Source organism: Macrotis lagotis, chromosome 5, assembly GCF_037893015.1.
Source record: "Macrotis lagotis isolate mMagLag1 chromosome 5, bilby.v1.9.chrom.fasta, whole genome shotgun sequence".
Classification (NCBI taxonomy): domain Eukaryota; kingdom Metazoa; phylum Chordata; class Mammalia; order Peramelemorphia; family Peramelidae; genus Macrotis; species Macrotis lagotis.
In genome coordinates, this window is record NC_133662.1 from 41,498,852 (window position 1) to 41,520,405 (window position 21,554).

General features: G+C 34.0%; 1 protein-coding gene across 26 annotated transcripts in view; it reads right to left on the reverse strand.

Annotated features, from left to right (window-relative positions):
* The window catches only part of DST (dystonin), a 592,091-nt gene that overhangs the window by 78,875 nt on the left and 491,662 nt on the right, over positions 1-21,554 (reverse strand). For all 26 annotated transcript variants that reach the window (XM_074237259.1, XM_074237251.1, XM_074237265.1 and 23 more), the window contains 8 exons: positions 15,668-15,829; positions 13,861-14,031; positions 9,149-9,315; positions 5,973-6,132; positions 4,525-4,851; positions 4,040-4,124; positions 3,013-3,254; positions 1,843-2,049 (listed from right to left, as the gene is read on the reverse strand). In XM_074237259.1, the coding sequence (XP_074093360.1) occupies positions 1,843-2,049; positions 3,013-3,254; positions 4,040-4,124; positions 4,525-4,851; positions 5,973-6,132; positions 9,149-9,315; positions 13,861-14,031; positions 15,668-15,829 (1,521 nt within the window). The remainder of the gene's footprint in view (positions 1-1,842; positions 2,050-3,012; positions 3,255-4,039; positions 4,125-4,524; positions 4,852-5,972; positions 6,133-9,148; positions 9,316-13,860; positions 14,032-15,667; positions 15,830-21,554) is intronic.

Genomic DNA, 21,554 nt, shown 5'->3' on the forward strand with positions numbered 1-21,554 from the left:
GTTCAAATCCAGATTCAGATACTTATTTGCTATGTGACCCTGGGTACTATTTGTCTCAGCTTCCTCAAAACCTACCTTGAAGCAGAGGGGGGATGTTGTAAGGGAGCAAATGAGATCAAATTTGTAAAGTGTTTACACAGACAGTATACAAATGCTTAGTCTCTTAACTATTCAGAAATATTAATTTCATAGGGAAAGCCAATGAGATTTAAAATAATCTCATCACAGTCAATGTTATCAATTCTATATCAATAAGGTACATTTTCAGTTATTTTATTTTTAGGATTGATAATGAGTTATTTAACCAATGAATCCATACTATCTTTACAGAAGAATCATTATTAAAAATGTCTTCTTTTAGGGTTTAAAGAACATACTAACTTTAATCATAGATTAAGCAAAATCCAAAGTTAATGGACCAATATGATTTCAAATCCTCTTAACATTGCCCTCATTGACTTGAACCAATCACCTCTAGAATATTATGCAGTGAAATGCCTGTTCTTTAGAGTGATAATTGCATTACTTTTTATAGAGATTTTTTTACTTCCAGCTCTGCAGAAGAACTTCAGTTTACTCTCTTGTAAAATGAGGGGGATTATCCTACATGGCTTCTAACCTCCTTTCAAGCTCTAGCACTAATCATAAAGAAAAGCTTTTTCATATGCAAAAACATAGAAATGTCACATTTTTCAAAAGCTGAATGAACCTCATGAATAATTTTAATTATTCACAAAAATCAGCCATAAATAATCAAAAATCCTCAGATTTCAAAGATGATATGAGCATAAATTTCTCATGAATGAATGAAGAAGCATAAACATTCTAAACAAAAAATTTTTTCAACTGTGCCTCTCTCTGCATATTCATGATTTTATGACCATAAATCCAAGAACATAAAAATTAAATATGACCTATCCTACTGAGAACTGTGAGTCAGTTGAAGAAAAAAAATTCTATCTCTACTGAATTCATTCAGATTTTCCTTTTTTCCATTTGGCCAGTATAGCTAAGATATGATTCTAGTACCTTTTAAAGGAAGTGCTTAGCAAATAAAATCTTGAAATGCTAGCAAAGGCTTAGTTGTACATTTTCTGAAAGCTTTTTTTCTCTTAAGCACACTGTAGTATCTTTCTGGCTCCCACACAGAATGTTTGTTAAGAGTCTGATGACATAATGTAAATATTCACAAAGAATCCAATAAAAGTTCATCAAAACATTTAAAAATTTCTCATCTTTTTAGGGTCCTACTCACTGCCTATAATTCTCTTAGGACTACTACCCTGGAGCATGTGAGGACTAAAATGTTCATAGATTGCCTTGCCAGGTGCCTTACATAATCATTTTCCAGACATCATAACAATTATAAATTTCTACCCACTCTCCTATACCACACAGCCCTATCCTGCTAAAGACCGTATCAAATGCACCAATTTTTATCTTGTTCAAGAATTTCTTTGCAAATTCTGCATGTAAATGAAATATATTCAAATTCAAAGTTTTCTGCAATAGAAATTACTTTTGAGAATGAAAAAAGTTTAAGGCTAATTAGTCCATAAAGACAAACAGTATGAGATTTTAAAAAGCTGGGTTGATCTTTCCAACTTCTATGTCAGAAAGAATAAACCACTCAACAATGAAACAGATGGCTGCAATAATGTACCAATTAGCTTTGTTATGGCATTCTGATGTCTGAGTTGCTAAGTCAAATTCTTTTTAAATCCACCCTCCTTTTGCTATTGAAGCATGACAAATGAATGGAAATATTATCAATCAAAACATTTGTTCAACTAGAAGCTCCATAGGACACTTGTTAACTGCCAAGAACATTTTTACACATACCTGTTGAGATCTCAGTATGGCTGCATCTATCTCTTCTACCTTCTGAGCTAAGGTGTCCATTACTAATCTGTATCGCTCATTGTCCTCCGTCACCATCTTGTCCAGTCCTTCTCTTGCTCTCCATGGTACCAGTTCCAACAGGGCACTGCTGACTTCATTAAGGGCATCTACTAAATTTTTGTTGCTCTTGGCTTCTTTTTTCAATTCCTGAAAAGGTAATTTAAGCTAAATATGCAAATACTTGGCCTAAACTAACAGCTTCTTCATGTTTCCATTCTATGAAGCTGAAGAATTTTGAAGGCCAACTATTTACTACACTGCTCCCACTTGATTTTTGTTACTGAAAAAGCTGTGAAACAGAAAAATCAGATTTCTTAAGAGAATTTCTGTTGAATGATATTTAAATGTATTCTCTCTGTCAGTATAGCATCTCTTAATTCTTTAAAATTCAATAAAAGTAGTTATCATTCTTTAACTTAGAAAACCAAAAGAAATAAACTAATATCTTCTTGATATTCTGGAAATTTAATTCTCCATCAGTTAAACAATGACAAATTAAGAAGAAAACTGGTGCCAAATTAAATAACCCTCTAAAATGATCAGTATTCATTCAATAATCCAATCATCCAAATAAAATCATATTCATGAGAAAAGTAATGTGCTATGCCTCCTTTCTACCTACATAAAAATACACTTCAGGAATTGGGCAGGGGGGGGGGGGAATCATAGACAGTATCCTGACAAAAAGCCTGTTTGGTCTAAGATAAGTTTATTTCACAGGGATATCCTTTAAAATCCCCCAAAGGGCATTTATATTAGCCTCAGATTAATAGTATGTTTTTTCTTTGAAATATAGAGCATTTCCATGAAAGGAATGACTATATTTTACTGAAATCCCACAGAACAAACTGGTAACCATTTTGAAGTCTGTCAGCATGAAACATAAGTCTCCCTTCTCTTGTACTGTTAGCAAAAGTCATCCCAAAACTGAATTCTAGAAAGAACTATCCTAATTCTAGACCTCTGAATGCTTAGATAGTTTGTCTACTCCCAATTCATGCATTTTTCTTTCCAGGAGGCAGATAAGTAACTAAACCAGACAACTATTATTTCATTACTAAGCAAATATGGAAAAGAAAATAGACAGAAAAATATATGAATTAGACATACTTTTTGTCTTTCCTGTGCTTGGCTTAATTCTTCTCCCTTCAGGTCCTGAGTTTCATACGAAAGTAATTCCAATTCTACTTTATCAAGCCATGTACAAAGCTCTTCATGGGTGGATTGTAGCTTTCCTGAAAGCTGCAAGGCCTGCTCCAGAGTCTTAGATACATCAGAACTCAATTTAGTTATATCTCTGTACCTTGCTTTAATGCCTTCCAATTTATCTTGAATTATTAAGACTTCATCACCTAAAAATTCAAAGGTATAGTATGTCTTGTGAAATTAATTTTTTAAAAAGGTTCTTCCAAGATCTTCTGGTGCTGATGGAAGCACTGAGCATTTTTTCTTTCTTCTGAAAATGCACATGACCTTGAACAAATCTAACCCTTCACTGAATTCCTTTAAGTGAATCATTTCCTTCGAGATTAAATGGCCGATTAAAAATTCAAATGTCAGACCAGTGAAGGACCAAAAAGTAGAATAAAAATATTTGAACCAGAAAGAGCCTCAATGTCAATGGCTAGTTTTCCTATAACCAGTCAATAGTTCTCACAGAAGCTTACATTTTATTGTTATATTATCAACTTTCTGAGTTACACCTGAGTAATTATCTTCAGAGGATTTAGGTAGACATCAATATAAACATTATTTTAACCTTTATTGATAACCATAGCATTTATAATATAGAAACTTCTTTAAAAATGTCTCTGGTCTATGCTCTCTTCTGGAGCAAATAACTTCACAATAAAAAAAAGGAAAATTTTCTATGACTATTGTGACAAAAATAAATGCTATATCCTAAGGTTGGTTATACACAGCTTGTCCTGAGACCTGAAGTGAGATAATGGGAACCCGAATGAGACCATATACCAAAAAACCATTGACTGGTCTTCAAAGAATTCACTACAAAAGGCAGAAAGGGAAATTTGAAGGTGGCCCAGTATCACAAAGCTAATATTTTTTTCTCAAGACCTTAACTGAGCCCCTGGGAAAATGGTGGTTACATTTTTATTGGCTTCTTTAAAGTTCTCACCTGTTGCTTGTTTCAGAAGCTCCAAACCATTCTGTAATGCCTGATCAACATTTTGTTTCCTGAGTAGAATGTCCTCTTGTAGAGCCTAAAGATAGGCAAGTACCATGTTAATTTTGGCAAAAATTAAAAATCCAAAGTAAACTTTTTTATTTCTCTCAAAGAATTAGAACAATAATTCACATTTAAAAAGTACAGTTCATGATGGTGACTTGTTTTATCCTTCTTTTATGACCACCTTTTTCACTGGTACAGTTAAATCTATTAAAAGTGAATATAATTTGTTATACTCCATTTTTATACAACCCTTAATCACTGGAGTAACTAATAACCATATGTACTGTGTACACAGATATCACATTTTAAAATATGTGCATTTATAAATATGTTCATCAGAATCAGAAAGAAATATAAGATGAAATAACAGAAATAATGAAAACAGAAGAAACTAAATGAATTTAAAAAGAAAAAAAATGAAACCAAAATACCAGAAGCTCAAATTGTTGTTTTGATAGCCCATCAATGTTGTAATCTTGGACTGACAATTTGCTGAGTTTGTCATGAACTTCATTCAGCCAGGTTATCAATTCCACTTCATCTTCACCAAAAATCTGAGCATTACAAAAAGCCTGCTGGAGTAGTTCAGTTCGGCTGTGACTTTTTTCTTGAATCTCAATATACCAAACTTGAAAGGAGTCTAGTTTTTCCTGCAACATATCTTTATCCTCCCTGGAGCTCAAAATCTTTAAAGACTGGCCAATGCTAAGAGCCTGATGCAAAGTTTTATTGTGATTGATGATGTCATCTTCTAAGGCCTAAGTGAAGTTAAAAAAAAAAGAACAGAGATAACAGAAAAAAATGGACAAATAAAAATGAAAACAGAAATATAACCAAATAATAAAATCTTAAAGGAATTTAAGTTCTGCATAAAGCATTTAATAAAATCCAATAAACATTTCTTATCTACAGCTATGTAAAGGACTTAATTCTTCTCCTTGCTCTAAAGATCTCACCACCATCCCTTAAGCTGCTTTCTCCATCTGTAAGTTTCCTTCAAGTTCTAGCAGCCTCCCTTTTCTTTCATTGGTTAGTGTCATTTTGAAGAAAAGTCCTGTTCTGACCATCTTTATCTCCTAGCTCTGCTTCTCACCTTCCAGACATTACCCCTCCCTCCCACCACTATCACATTTTTAGCTCCTCTTTATTTTTCTTCCTATATTTGAATGAAGCTCTTTAATGGGGGGTTGGGGGAGCTACCTTCTTTTTGCTTATAATGTATTTTCCCAGTGCCTAGTACAATGTCTGGTAGAGAATAAACATTTAGTAAGCTTTTTGACTTGAGTAGATTAGGTAATTCAGATAGAAAGATGTTCCATAAGTGCCTGCCCTAAGGAAACTTACCTACTACTGAGGCATACAAAATATACAAAGCAAACAAATATAGGATTAACTGTGGAAGGAGAGAACACTAATACCCAGGGGAATTTAGGGAAGGATTCCCAAAGGAGGTCAGCACTTTCTAGGAAAAGGAAAGGTGAACAGCAAGTAAACCTAGTTGAACAAACATTACTGTGTTTGAAAGGCAATAATTTGAATTAAGGTCAAAAAAGTAAAATGGGAGTCAAATTGTGATGGGCAGATTTAAATACTAAGTAGAGATATGACAAGGACAAGGTAAGACCTTGCTTTAAGAGGATTCTTTTGGCAGGTGTGTGGAGAAGGCCTCAGACTGGGAAAAGGTGGAGACCCAAGCACTTAACTATTGCAGTAGTCCAAACAAGAGGATTCCAAAGGACACCAAGGTAGAAAGGACGGGATTTGGCAAATAATGGATAGATGAGTGGCATACTAATCAAATTTATGAGCTTCCACAGTATCATAAAAACAGAAAGAAAGTTGAAAACTTATTCCTTCTTCTGTGTGGTATCTCTCTTACTTTGTGCTGAGAAATCTGTTCCTCGAGCTTAGAAGCTTGGGTTCCTATGGGTTCCCAATATGTAAGCTTCTTTTCAGTGGTCGTGAGCCACTCGGTCAATGGTTCTAATGTTTCATGAAACTGTTGTGCTACCACGGAGATGCCTTCCAATTGACGATTCCTACAAAAATGCCCCAAAAAGGTTAAAGTCATGCTTTGAAGAAGTGTGGCAGGCTCAATATAAGTTTTAAGTCATGAAAATTCAGTATTAAAAAAGGAAAAGAAAATTCAATATAAGTCAAACTAAATATAAATCAAATAATCCATTAAGATCTGTCCATCCTATATGATTCTTGTCACAGGTACTGTATAGGAATTCATCTGAACCAAAAAAGTAAATATGCAATTAAGTATACCAAGAATAAATATATCAATCCTTCTAATCAACAAATTAAGGGCGAACAAACAATTACCTGAATTTCAGTCAAATTTTAAATAAGCAATAAACATCAAATGATAAGAATACTTTTCATCTTTTAGTAAGATTAAAAACCTCTTTCATTCATTCAATAATCCATTTATTAAATATTCAATGTATGGAATTCCTCAAAGAATGACAAATGGCTCCTCTATTGGGATAAAGACAATTATTTTTTTAAAATGACCAAAATGACAGTAAGAAAACAGAATAAAAAAATAAATGTTACTGAGCTCAATTTTTATATAAAATCTTGAGCTTTTTCCCCAATTAAAAACAATTAACAGTGAAGGTGGGGTATATTACCTAGATGTAAGACAATCATTTATATAATGTAGGATTCTTACAAACATTAAAGAATTATTTTATTTATACTTATAAATTCATCTTGAGGTAATGTTGTAGCTATAGCTGCTGTTACAAAATACATCCTTGTCAATTAAACAGTCCCACTTTTCCTGAAATTTTTAAAATGTGAGTGATTTCACTGGTCTTTAGAGAATGGACAGAAATTCATCCCAGTAGTTCAGTTCACTGAGTAATTTTTCCTGGGACTATACTGCATCCTGATAATCCTCTTTTAGTCTCAGAGAATTACATATGGTCACAAACTACCACTCTGCTGGATTAAAGGCAACTACGAAATAGTGACAAATGACTTTAGGAGATAAGAAAAATATAATATTTTTCAAACATATCATCCAATAAATATACAACTGAAAGTAATCTTTTGCTAGTACTGAAGAAATACATTTCTCTATAAAATGGCAGAAATAGAACTTCTGTCCAGATCTACACTTTTTGGTTTCCCTCTCCATGCTTCTTCATTTTTGCACCTCTAGAATTGAAAATGTAACCTAAGCTTACAAACAGTTTGCATTGACAATTATATAAGCTAATTAATTTATAATTTCAAATATTTGTAAACAGGCATTTGTAAACATTTGATGCATACTGGGTCCACATAAAGGCCAAAAATAACTATATACTATGACTTAGAAACAACAGTCACCAGATTGTGGAGACACTGTGTAAAAATAATATATATTGAAATTTATGATATCAGATTTTCACTTTTATAATACACATAATTGAAACTTAAATAATGCTAGTTGATTGCCTGATGAAACCTATACATTGAAGTCAGTAATCAGAGAAATAAATGTATACCCAGGAAATAAAAGATATGAATCAAGTCACATAATGAGAGAAAGGGATAGACTATATATATATATACTGCTAACTGCATAATGTCAAGATAATATGAAGGAAGATGCCCTAAATATATTGGGAAGATTCCCTGGGAAAAAATTTTATAGAAGGACATAGACAAGAATCATATAAGGGTGTGCAAGCCTAAATGAGATTGTCAACTAGTACTCATAAATGGTATGAACTCTTATGTGGATAGTAGTACCCATATAATGAAATCACAAATCTATCAAATTACAGGAGAAAGGATTATTTTTCTATAAAGAGCTATGTATTTTTATGTTGTATGTCTATGAGGAAGGTGTCACCGAAACAAGTAAATGCATATAATGGAAATACAAAGCAATGGGGAATGACCCATAGAGGTGAGAGAAAATATGAGACTTTCAGTGGCACATCTTCCTACAGTTCTTTTATCTACCTTAATATTCAAGATTAGTTATAACTTTTCACTTATATTCCCCAAAATAAAGTCAAGGAATATGAAGATTTGAAGTGGGGTATGGTGAGCAGAGAGAGCTAAGAGAAGTTAGATGTTTAGAGGATGCTTCCATTTTTCACTAATGTAATCATTTCCCCCTCCCCCTCCAAAAATAGTCCAAATGGTTTCATCTAAATAGAACTATTTCCAGCTTTTTGATTGTCTATTTGTGAATAAAGCAGGACCTTTCTGAAGTAGAGAGGAAATGTTAGAAAAGGAAAATATGCTGAGTTTAGATCCTGGCTCTAATATTTCCCAGTTATTGGGCTAGCTATTTCACCACACTAGATGAATGTCAGCATACGAAAAATGGAGATTATCAAAATATTTATCTTCCCTACAAAAAAGGAAATTTGGTAAGGAAAGGATTTTGGAAATCACCAAAGAAATGTGAGATATTATATAATAGCCATTTTTTTCACCTTCCAAACCATCTACCTAGAAATAGAAAATCACAGTAGTATTCCCATTTCATCACCACACATCCCTCACTCTGCAAAGTCTTTGGGATTTTTGAACTTCAGTATAACAGACCAAATTGGAGAAGTGGTTTTCATCCCAGATATCAAGGTTCTATATACCTCACCAAAGCTGTGGAAGAAGAGAAGGGATTTCAAAGGACTTAAAAAAAAAAAACTTCTATAGAAAGCTTCATATAAGCTCCAGGTTTTAAGACGGGATCAGAAATATCTCTCACTTCCCTGGACACTCCCATCACAAAATTCATTCACCTCAGGGAAAGGAGATGGTTTTCTACAACTTACAAGATTAGAGTTTTCTGGGGGTTAAGAGGCTTCAACATTACTTGAAAGAAGGAGGAGGAAATATGGAAAAATAGAGGGGAAAATACAATTCTTCATTTTGTAGGACTATCATTCCTTTGATTGCTAAAAGAATTAGGTGTATATGTATATGTGTGTGTATTTATAATACTTTAGTATCTAAATAAAAACAAAACAAAAATGTAATAATTTTACTATTAATATTACCATTAATTCAAATATACTAAAAAATAGTTCCAAATACCGTGTTTCAGCTTTATTAAGCAATGCATCCCATCTACTGTCCAAGAGGCTCAACTGTTTCAAAATTTTTACTTTATCTGCTGGTTCTGCTGTTGCTGCAATTTTTTCCCCTTCTGTCTTGATTCCTTCAATAGTAGGTTTTCGGTCATCCAACAATCTCTGGAGAAGCTTAGAGCAAAGCAATTAAATTACTAAATAACTAGAAAGCAATTGTATCAATACTATGCTACAGAGATAGAAGAAAACTATAACCCTAATGATTGCTATTTTTGAATTCTATATTTTGCAGAGAATGGTAAAGATAGATAGAGGAGAGCTGCTTTCAAGGTTAATCTATTATTTTTTACACTCTGTAGACAGCAAAACAAAAATTTATGATTGACTTTCACTTGCATGAATAAATTATTTCACCAAACTATTCTTCATTGACTTTTGAGTTAAAAAAATGTTTAAAGGATTCTATATAATATGGCTTCTGAATTTTTCAAAAGTGAGAAAAATTCAGAATCTAGCAGTTAAGAACCTGCACTGTTTCTAGAAATTTATTTTTATGCCTATGATATTAAAAACAAAAATATATGGTTCTTTTTTTAAGATGACCTCTGACCAGAGCTCATTTTGGTAATGTGGGAAAGTACTGGGTTTAGAGTCATAGGTCCTTTTTTCAAATCATAGTTGTGTCATTTATTAGTTGTGTAACCCTAAAGAGGTTATTTACCAAATTGTTACTCAGTTCCTTTATCTATAAAAAATTAGACCACCAAATTACCTCTAAAGTCTCTGCCATCCCTAAATTTCTCATTTGTGGGCTAAGTTTCAGTAGAATTCAAATTCTTTTTTAAGGGGCATTCAGAAAACATAACTTATTAACATAAAAAACAGTAGTATGCTCATTCAATCTAATCTATAATTATTCAATCTAATCTATAATGTAACCTAACTCTTAAATACATTTTCCTTCATTTTAAGTGTCTTATTATTTCTTTTCTTCCATCTTTTAGCAAAAAAACCTAGACCTGGCTCATTCCAAGTGATTCTGCATTCCCTGGTACCTTTTCCCAATACTGGCAAACTTTTTCTCCTGCCCTCTGAAGCACTAGTCCCAGTCAGCAATTCAGAAGACTCCTTACCACTTCTGGCCTTTCCTCTGTTTCCATTACTCAAAAAAGCTCTCTCTCTCTCTCCTGTTTCTCTATCCCCCACCCCCCACTCACTACAGTGGTCATTCCAGATATTCTTTTTTCTCCTCTAGCCTCCCACTATATTCACTCCCCTCTTCTACCATCTCAACTAAGGATCTCTCCTCATACTTCACCAAAGATCCTAAGGCCATTCCTCATAAAGTTACTCTTTCCCTTTCTCACATCTCTGTCTGAAATCATCCCCTACTCTTTTCTCCTTCTTCACTCCAGTCTTTGATGAAGAAGTGCCTCTTCTCCTTGTCAAGGTTGATCTCTCTCTCTGTCTCTCTCTCTCTGTCTCTCTGTCTCTCTCTCTCTCTCTCTCTGTCTCTCTCTCTCTCTCTCTCTCTCTCTTTATATATATATATATATATATATATATATAATACATATATATATATATATATATATATATACACACACACCCTTGACCCCTTCATCTTCTTAAGTATATCCCCATTATCATTCTCTTTCTCAAGTGTAGATTCATGAATCTTCAATCACTATCTGCTGTCTCCTTAATCACATCCAAGGCTCTTCCACCTTTTATAAAAAGCCCTCTTTTAAAAAAAAAGATTAAAAAGATTTTACCATGCCTTCCAGTCATCACCTCATCACTTTCCCCTTCTGAATTCCTTGTAAAAGCTTTACATATTCAGGACATTTACTTCCTTTCCTCTTATTCTCTTCTAAAATCTATACAAAAACAATTCTATCTCATCATTCAACTGAAACCACTCTCCCAAGTCATCAATGAAATAATAAATAACTAAATTAAGGACTTTTTCTCAATCCTCATTCTTCTTGGCCTATCTGTATTTCATATTATTGGTCATTTTTTTCCTGTATGCTCTCAATTCTGGGATTTTTTTTTAAATATTGTTTTCTTGGTTCTTCATCTATTGCTCTTTTCTCCTGGAATCTTCACTCATGTCTTGCTCACTAAATGTGAGTATCCTCCAAATCTCTCAGGCTTTCTCTTCCCACTCTGTACTCTTTCATTTGATGATCTAATCAACTCCCATGGGGTTCATTCATCACTATACAGATGACTATACATCACTATACATCTTTATAACCAGCCCTAGGATCTCTTGAGCTCTTTTCCTAGATCAACAAATGCCATTGGACATTCCTCCTTTTTAGAATTTCCAATGTGGCTCTGTCTCCTAATCCTTTTCTGGTTTTCCATGGTTTTGCAGCAGCTGTTCCCCATACCTGGAATGCTTTCTCATCCCTTCATCTTAGAATCCCTGCCTTCTTCCTTCAATACTCATCTCAAAGGTCACCTTCTCCAAAAGGACTTTTACTATCCCCTGGCTGCTAGTATCCCCACCTATGAAGTTACCTTCCATCTGTTCTATGTGTATGTACCTCTTTATTTACATACTGCCTCCCCCATTCGAATATAAAAAATTCCCTGAAGACTAGAACTACTTTTGTATCTTTCTTTGTATCCTCCAGCATCTGACATAGTCCTTGATAAATAGGATGTATTTAATGAGTGTTTATTGATATAATAATCAGTTGATAATAAGTTTCCCCCTTTACTAGAGATCCTCAAATATTGTCAGGGATGTTGTAAAGTAGATATCTCTTCAGTACAAGTGGGTGAGACCTTTGAAGTCTGTGCAAACGCTAACCTTCTATGAACTTCTTGATAGTTAAAGGAGCAAAGATTTGGGAAATTAATAACTATAAGTTACTAACTTGTTTCATTCTGGAGACAGAGAGAAAATAACATCATTTATATAATTCTACTATGCGCCAGTCACTGTGCTAAGTACACTACTACTACTAGTAGTAGTAGTAGTACTAACACTACTACCATCATTATTTTACAAATATCTCATTTGATCTTCACAACAAACCTGGGAAGTAGGTACAATCATTAACCCATTTTATAGATGAGGAAACTGAAGTAAATCAAAATTAAGTGGCTTGCTTGGGCAATCAGTTAAGTATCTAAGGCTTTAGCCATATCAAGAAGACTTCTTGACTTTTTGCTCAGGGCTCTATCCACTTGCACTACAGACTTTTTGCCCCTCCCCCCCAAAAGAAAGTAAGTCAAAATGCAACATTATTCAAAAATGTCAAAATGAGATAGGAAAAGAATTGAAGGCAATTATCTGCCCTAACTGGTGACAGATGTGGTTAAAGGGAAAGGACTAAGCTAAGTTGAAAAGGTTATACTGTTGAATCAAGCTGTTTTCAAGTACTCTGCTTAGGCTAAGATCTAACATTGTTTTATGATGCAAGGGATCTTCAAGGTGAACCCTTATTAGGTTTGGAAGAAAACTCTAATTCAAGTAAATACAAGTAAATAAAAAAATCAAGAGATGATGATTTAATGAGGTAGAAATAGAAGCCCCATATAGCTAGGTCATTTGTTTCATTAATCTTTGCTACTTAAAAAGTATTTAGTTGTGTTATTTCTCTAAAAGATGTTTTTCTCTAAAAGATGAATACCAATCTTTTTTTTTTTAATTAAAATTTCTTTTCCCAGAAAGGGACTAGATCAAGTGATTTAAATCCCTTGCCCTATTTAGTAAAATATATTATAGAGATCATGATATCACCAAGCATAAGAAGTGTGAAGTTCTGATGAATCAATTATTCTGTTTCTATGGAGTGTGCCTGGCTAATTCAGGCCTATTTTAGGGCAGAAATAACAGCTAGTTATTCAAATCCTTAGTACATCAAAATGAACAATTTTTATATATATATATATTCTCATATGCCTTGATTATAATATTAATCCTTTGTGAAATTCAAATAAAGTTATTATTCATCTTCCCTTAAGCCTCCAAAATGCTACTTGATGGTGAATGTATTGAAATGCATTTTATTTGGAGAATTTTATGATTATTTTTCAATAACTGCAGAATCACAAATTTCAGTGTTCCTGTCTGGTTGCTAGAGTCCATTTCCCAAAGTATTTTCCACTTTTTGCATATATTTATTATTTATTTATTTACCTGTGTATTATACCATTTCTAATAGAGAATGTTAAGTTCTTTGAGAACTTTTATTTTTGTCATATCTCTTGCACCTCACATAGTGTCTAGCACAGAGTTAGCACTTAATAAATGCATGCTGATTTATTGATTACAATCTGGGACCTAATTGAATTAAGTCTCATTTCTTTTCCACATAATAGCCCTTCAAATATTTGGTGGTTGTGTCCCTTCTATTTTTTCTTCTTCTTTAAGTTAAAACATTTATAGTATTTTTCAATTCGATCAATTATCAATGAGCAATTATGAATCCCATTGTGCTATGAACTAGGGATGCAAACACAAAAATCAAAGGGTTCATGCCCTAGAAAACTTTTAATTCTATCAAGGGAGGCAAAAGAAATAGAATGTAATTTTTGGAGACAGGGCATCTGCTCCATAAAGTATTACATGATTTGAGGTCTCAAACAGAAAATAATATATAAATATCAACATATGGCATAAGCATTTCAAAATCTACTCTCATTGTTGAAACAGAAGAGGAAAAAGTAAATTTTAAAAGAATGGTTACTTACTTTTTGCTCTTGTATCTGAGCCTTCACCACCTTGAACTCAGCAGATGGAGGTTTCTGATTGGCTACAAGATCTTCAGTATCAACTAGCCAGCTAAGCAGAGATTCCAAAGCATCTTGGAACCTCCCACAGTGGAGCAGAGCCTCCTGCAACTGTGCTGCTCGCTCAGCAACCTAAGTAGGGCAAGAGGGCACTCATTTTATTTTTGGAAATCCAAATATTTTACATCTTCTACCACTTTTAATGCATTCTGTCTCTGATTTTTGTTTGTATTTGAAAGAGGAGTGTTTATTTCAGAATGAAACATCATGAAATAATGGTTTATAATTTTAAAATATCTAACAAAAATTAAAATTTAAAGAAATAAGACATTTCAATCAAGAATTTAGGGATTCCAAATAATTTCATAGTTAGCAAAAACTCAGATATTCTAGAAGCACTAAGGTCAACTGAATTTTGGTACATTGTTATCACAAGATTAGTTTTTATTTCCCACACAATAATATATGGAAAGGAAACATGGATTCCTAAGTGAACAAAAAGACCAAGGAAACTACAATGTAGCAGTATTATCTTACACTGAATGCAATAGTTCTTTCTTGATAAAGATATCCAAGTAGAGTTTTCCAAGCAACCCAGATAAACTGGTCCCTGGCTCTTTTCCTCTGGAAGACACTTTATCTCTAAGAGGAAAAAACCCACTAATTTGTTTTTATATCTAACTTGGACCCTGAAAATGGTTTTTTAAGCTTAAAACTATATTGTAAATATAAATATAGTTGAAATATCGATTTTAAACATAAATATATTTGAAATGTCTACTTTAAATATATTTGAATGTATCTTAAGTTTAAATTTACATATTTTAAATTTAAATATATTTGAATTATTATAGTAGATTCTAATTATAATTTTTAAAACTGATCATGACATTTTAGACAGAAATAATGGGGGGAGAGAGGGAGGGGGGATGAAACCAAATTTATGATGGTTGCAAGTCCCTAATGAGGATGAAAAGTAGATTTTATAGTCTGTTAGAAGAAAATTCCACCTAAAATAAAATTTTTGGCTTGTCTGTTCTCTAGTGAACTAGTAGACTCTTTCACATAGAGATGTCACTGTACGTAAAGCTTTGCTATTATTGTTAACTTTTTCGTATAGTTGTGGGAGTGCTTTAAATTATCATTCTTGAGAATAGTTTCCAGAATAATACTGGGAACCTCTATGACTTGTCAAATGAGACATGAATTTAATTTCTTGAGAATAGAAAGAACAAGTTGTATAACTTGAGAAATTAAGAAAATTTGGATGAAGTTATCTTGAAACAATTCCATATGTTAATAAAACAAGGAGTTATGATTTCAGTGGTGGAGGCATAGTCCTGCCTATGTGGAGCCCAATGCTATCAAATTTATAGTCCTAGATAGTTACCTGAAACTAAGAGAGGTTAAACAATTTAACCAGAGTCATAAGTCATTTTATGTCAGAAGTTAAATTTGGACCCAAGTTTTCCTCACATTTGATGTACTAATGAAAACTGCCTCTCTGATTTCTTATACTCACCATAAATATATAGGAAACAAACAAAAATTAAAGTACTAAGATTTTTCAAAAGTTCCTATAAAAGGAAAAATTGTCTTGTTACAAAAGATATAAAGAAATAATAATAATACCCTGGAGTCAAGAGGACCCGAGTTCAAAATCAGCCTCAGACATTTAATAATTACCTAGCTGTGTGACCTTGGGCAAGTCACTTAACCCCCACTGCCTTGCAGAAAACAAACAAAAAAAAAGAAATAATAACATTACCTTCTTATTAAGGGTCTTCCATCGTGCATTAACATCTTCAAGATCATGCTCCAACTTCTCTGTACTGGTACTTTTTGCAGCACTCTGAACAAGGCCTTGACCCAACCAATTGACTTCTTGTTGCTTAACCTGTAAAGGTTCAATCTCCTCTTTCTGGAAAACCTGTGGGTATGACATTAACAGTAGTGTGAACAAAGATATTTTACAATGCACATAAATTTGTTTTCCTCCTCGTTTTTAAAGTGCTAAAAACCACTTACCACAAATGCAAAACTTAACTGTCAAAAGATCCCATCTGTAGAGATTCCTTCCACTGGTGCAGATAACAACCCATCTTCACAAAACCAATTAAATACCATGAGAGCTGAATTAAATGCACAATTACCAAATGTACCAAAACAATTTGGGGAAAATAAAATGTATATATTATTTATATTATGTTTATAATATATATTTATGTTCCACATGTGTGTATATATATAATATATGCATATAAATTTTGTGTGTGTGTGTGTGTATGTATCATTCACCAGGTGACACCATCTGTGTGACTTTGGGAAAATCTTTAGACCTATGATTCAATGAAAAGAATTAAATGACTAAAAAAAAAAGAATTATTGTGGGGGAGGGGGATGATTAAAAGTTGAATGCTCCATTGCCCCCCCCCATCACTGCCTTGTGTAGCTCAAGATAACTATGAACTATGCATTGCAGGGTTCTTAATCTGGACTTATAGGAGAGTTCTGTCAAAAGCTATACTTAGGATAGTTAAGTCATACAATGGATAGAGAACAGGAAAGTCAGGAATACATGAGTTCAAATCCAGCTTCAGACACATTTACTAGCTGTGTGACCCTGGACGAGTTGCTCAACACCATATGCCTCAATTTCCTCATCTGTAAAAATAAGCTGGAGAGGGTTTGTCATTGCAAACCACTCCAGTATCTTTTGCTAAGAAACCTCCCAAATGGGGTCAAGAAGCAGACTGGACTGAAACAACTGAACAAAAATGAAATTTAATACTGGTTAAATACAACTTCCTTACCATGGCCAAAAATGACTTCCAACAGAAATTAAGGCCAAAATGAATGAGATGAATGAGATAAGATTACAAAATTCAGCATATGGTTGCCCCAATTATCAAAAACATATTCGAAGTACTTTACATTAATTGACTCATTTGAGCATCATATTCAACCTTGCAAGATTAATAGAACAGAAACTCTCTCCATTTTGCAGACAAGTAAACTGAAGTTCAAAAGAGGTTTTAATGACTTGTGTATCATCATACAGCTAATAAATAAATTCCATTATGTTGGGAAAAAAAAGGTTGCCAAAGGTTTTGAATTATCCTAAACAAAACAAAACAAAATGTGTGTGTTGGCATTTTCAAAGATGATTTTAATATAACAAAATCAAATAGACAAAAATTATTCACAGCTTTAGAAGATGACAAAAGGAAAATATTTGCTTGAAAAAAAAATATTGAACTAGAAATTAAGACAGCCTTTGGAAAGTTTAGGTTTCAGAAAGAAACACATTTATATAATGACAAACAGTATATAAAAATGTCATACTATAGCTGAGTCAATTCTAGAGACCACAGAAAGAAATGTTAGTGGAATAGTAGGAGCAACTAGTAGTGTAGTAGTGAGGAAAAACATTACTGGAAGTATGGAAAATAACTTTGAAAAATATAGAGGGGATAAAATTAGTGGTATAAGTTGTCACCCTATGAATTCAGGGTCAAATCTGACTTATACTCCCTAGGTTCCAAATTCAACTTGAAATCTCCACAATAACTTATAAATGATTTATATTAAAAACCTTATATTTAAATATAATTAAATTGGATATAAAAATCACTTACATTAAATAAAAGAAAAACCCATGGGGAAGGGGGTTGTGACAAGTTAGCATTGGAAAGAGAGGGTTATAAAAAAAATTCAGGAAGTTGGTAGAAAGTTTGAGCAAGGAAGGAAAAGTAGAATTTGATACTATGATTCTTTTTCTTTTTTGCTAAAATTTTATTTAAATCACAACATCTTGTAATAGATCAAGTTAAGAGTAGGGACTACACAAAAACAAAGTGTTGAAAGATTTCTAAATTCTTGACTGAGCTCTGTATGATCAGGGCAAAGTTTTATTATTTGCCCCTGAAGGAGCTCACTGTAGGTTAGAGAAAAGCTCTGATCCTGGCTCTAAAGAAATAGACATTAAAGTTCATTTAGCTGGGGAACTGAGCAACTTTTGGATTCTTTCCTTTCTCTTCCTGAAGTTATCCCTAAATGGCACCAAACCCTTAAAGAAGAAAATGCTGTAAAGTCTACACAATGCTCTTAGAACTTAATTACCATAAAAATGGCTAATTTTTTTGCAGAAAATGTTCACAAATCCTTTAAAACTCATCTCTTACTAGCTAGCAGTTTCCTCCCTCCCCTCCTGCCCTTCTAAGGAAGAGCACCTGGCACTGCTTCAGGACCATCATTTCAGTCAGTACTAACAAGAACTTTTCTAATATTGTCCAGTTTCCTTATCATTCTGTGGTAACATGATACCAAAGATGACAAGGTTTCTTTCTCCAAAGTAACCCAACAACTTCACAAAGAGAAGCTTAAAATAAATAAAATGATCTCTGAGACCAGAAAAGCTTAGTAAAAAATACCAAAATAGCTAAACTCTCATCTGAGAAGGAGGACAAAAATTATAGACTCCACAAACACCCTCTACTTATTACAAAGCTACACTCTTTACTTTCTAACTTCACTCACCAGTCTCAGAAACTGAGGAGATGTAAAATACAAGCTTAGATATCATTTTCTGATGCACAGCTTATAACAGGCAACAATACTTTAATTTGTGAACTGTACCTTGTCTACCACCACAATACAACAATTTATGACTCAGACTGTTTAAGCTGAATAAATTCAGTATAACTGCCCTTGAATGGTAGTGTAAAAGCCTCATGTGGACATAAATTCACAGTGTAAGCACTCAAAAAGGAAAGCAGGAACCATCTGGACAATCAATGGCAGGGCCCTAAACAGCTGGGAATAATCACCACTGTCAAAAATTGCCCCTAATCAATCTGTTAAAATGACCAACTTATCCATTTTCTAACATCTTGCAATATCTTGTTAAAATACCTTCCCCTGCCCCACCTCCAACAAAAGGTTAGATTTGATGGTTATTTATCAGAGAAACAGGTGACATTTTGATGGGGCCAAAACATCAAACTTTCTTGGGTTTGGGGGGGGGCAGTAATTCTGAGTTTAACAATTCAACTAATTACCTCAACTGATGGAAAGCCATTGCATATTGATTCCAACGTTTCTGAGTCTGTACTTATTTTCCAAGAGACTCCTTTATTTCTTAAAGGAGTAGATTTTGTAGAAGATTTTGGGTGATCTGACTCCATATCCTGATCAGAAAGCTGCACCTCAATTTCTTCTGGAGATATAACATCAGACCTTTCTAAATCATAGAGTAACATACTTTCTAATAAAGTTGCGCTGTTACAATCCACATTATTCATCACCACATCTGTGAAGTGGGTGTCTAAAGTCTGAGGAGACTCACCAACAAATTCCCTATCATGTTTTAGAATTTGTGGTCCCCCTGATTTACAAACCTCACATGTCCTTTCCCCTTTTCTATGGTCAAAATCATGTTTGGTCTCTCCTTTTCTTGGCAGAAGCAGTGTATCTTCTTTCATGATGCTCTCTTTCAGATCATTCTGTACGTGGTAATATTCACCTTGTATCTCTCTCTGGTGCTTTTCACATTTCTGTGGTTCATTTAAATCTGCTGTTTCTAGTTGAGGAACAGCATGCAAAATCAGTCTGTGGTTTTCATCTATGTGGTCACTACTACAGGAAAGCAATGGGACTTTTTGTTCACTGGCAGAATTAACAGAAATAAAGGGTCTGTACTGTTCTGTTATATGGATCTCTTCAGCTGAGGACAAACTTCTGATTCGAATTTGAGTCCCGGTCACTATGTCCTGTTTCTCTTCCCTCTCTGTTGGAGGGCTGCATAAACCAGAGTCACCTTCTTCAGATGTTAGAGAATTAGTGCCCCATCTGCACTGATTTGCTTTCATAATATCTGACAAGTCAGCAGAATCAACAAATGAGTTTTCACTTTTGTTTGCATAATCTGTAAAATTAGGTGGGACAAACATTCTCCAGGAGCGCCTATTCTCTTTCTTTTCTGTGTGAGATTTTGTCTTAGTTAATGCTGTGGTCCGGATAACATCACTGTTTAATTTGAGCGCATCAAAAATCATTTTTTCATCTAACTTGTTAGCTTCTCGACCTCTAAGCTCAAACGCACTGGAAGAAGTTGGAGCACCATTAGAGCACAAAGAACCAACATCCAGTGTTCTGTGACTGTAGGGTAAGGTCCGGTCTGTAAAATGTCTGGAAGACAGGCTACCTTTAGACCCAGAGTCGATCTGTTCATTCAACCTGACAGTATCATAAATTGACCTCTGTGGAACATAACAGTCTTCAATATTTAAATCCTCCTCCTCCTCACCCTTCCCAACACATGGTGGATTCTGACGTAAACAGTCTGGTCTGCTGAGTGGCTTCCCCATCTTAGAGATATTTAAAAATACAGAATGTGCCTTTTAATCCAGAAACTGAGAAGTAAGGTAAAACATAAGTGTTTTTAAAATTGTACTTCTCAATTGAACTATAAGACTATCTTTACCAAAAAGACATCCATGTATACACATCATACATGTCATAATTTATGAGGTGTTTGAGGTCATCAGCAGAACATCAGTGTAAATGCAACTATCATATTACCTGCTTATTTTTTCTTTACAGTTATTTTAAGAAATAAAGTGCATCAAAAACAGAAATTCCCACCCCAAAATTATAATCAAACACATATACAGTCATACACACACACACACACACACACACACTCACTGACATAAACAAACAGTGGCTCAAATACTCAGAACATTCCACAGCCAGACCATTTCTGTTTTAGGTCAAAATTTGTATCAGAGAGATCCAACTTAACCCTCCAAATGAGAAAGCATCATAGCAAGCTGTGGATTAGCTCCTGTAGAGGTCTGATTAACTGTAATCCATTTAAATGGCTTGGAAACTTCCATCTCCTTTATAAATAAGACATGGCTCGGACATTTAAAAAGAAAAACACAGTAGCGGTGTAAAGTTCAGTTGAAGGCACAGAACAAATCTTCAGGAAAAATAAGTTAAATCTAATGTTGTAAGAAAAATAAAAACTGTCTTTTACTTTTTTCTATTTTTTGGCAGTAGCTATAAATAACCTTGATTCAAAGGGCAGTTTTTCTTCTTTCCCATAGTCAGCTTCTTTGTGACGGATTCAGAACTTCCAAGGAAAAATGCAGCTTTCTGGGCAGCCAGGCCAGCACAATCAAGCAGCACTTTAAAGCAAAAAAGGCTGCTGTGTAAAAAGATGATAATCATTCCTTTAAAAAGGGACTCTTGGAAAAGATCGTTATTTGAAGTATGCTCCTTAAGAAGGCTTTTTCTACCTAAGGCAACTACAATGCTGAAAAACAAGTGGTTTTGATTTTTCCTCTAAGGCACAGCATAATTTCCATCCAGTTTAGATGCTACAATTCTCCACATTCTGTAGCTAACAAACTGCTCCTGGTTGCACCGTCATTTTGAAAAGCAGCTGTAGCAAAGAAGGCAGAAAAGGCACCAAAGCAGGGAACACCCGCAGCCAGTAGCATCCAGTGTGATAGATCAGCTTTTCAGCTCTCTTCTGGTTTCTTCCAGCAAGCAGTACGGACCCGGCAGGCAGCCTCCCAACAGTGAGCTTAAAGAAACGCCCTTTTTTATTCTTTAGGCAACATCTGCTACTATCTCATTCGTGCTCT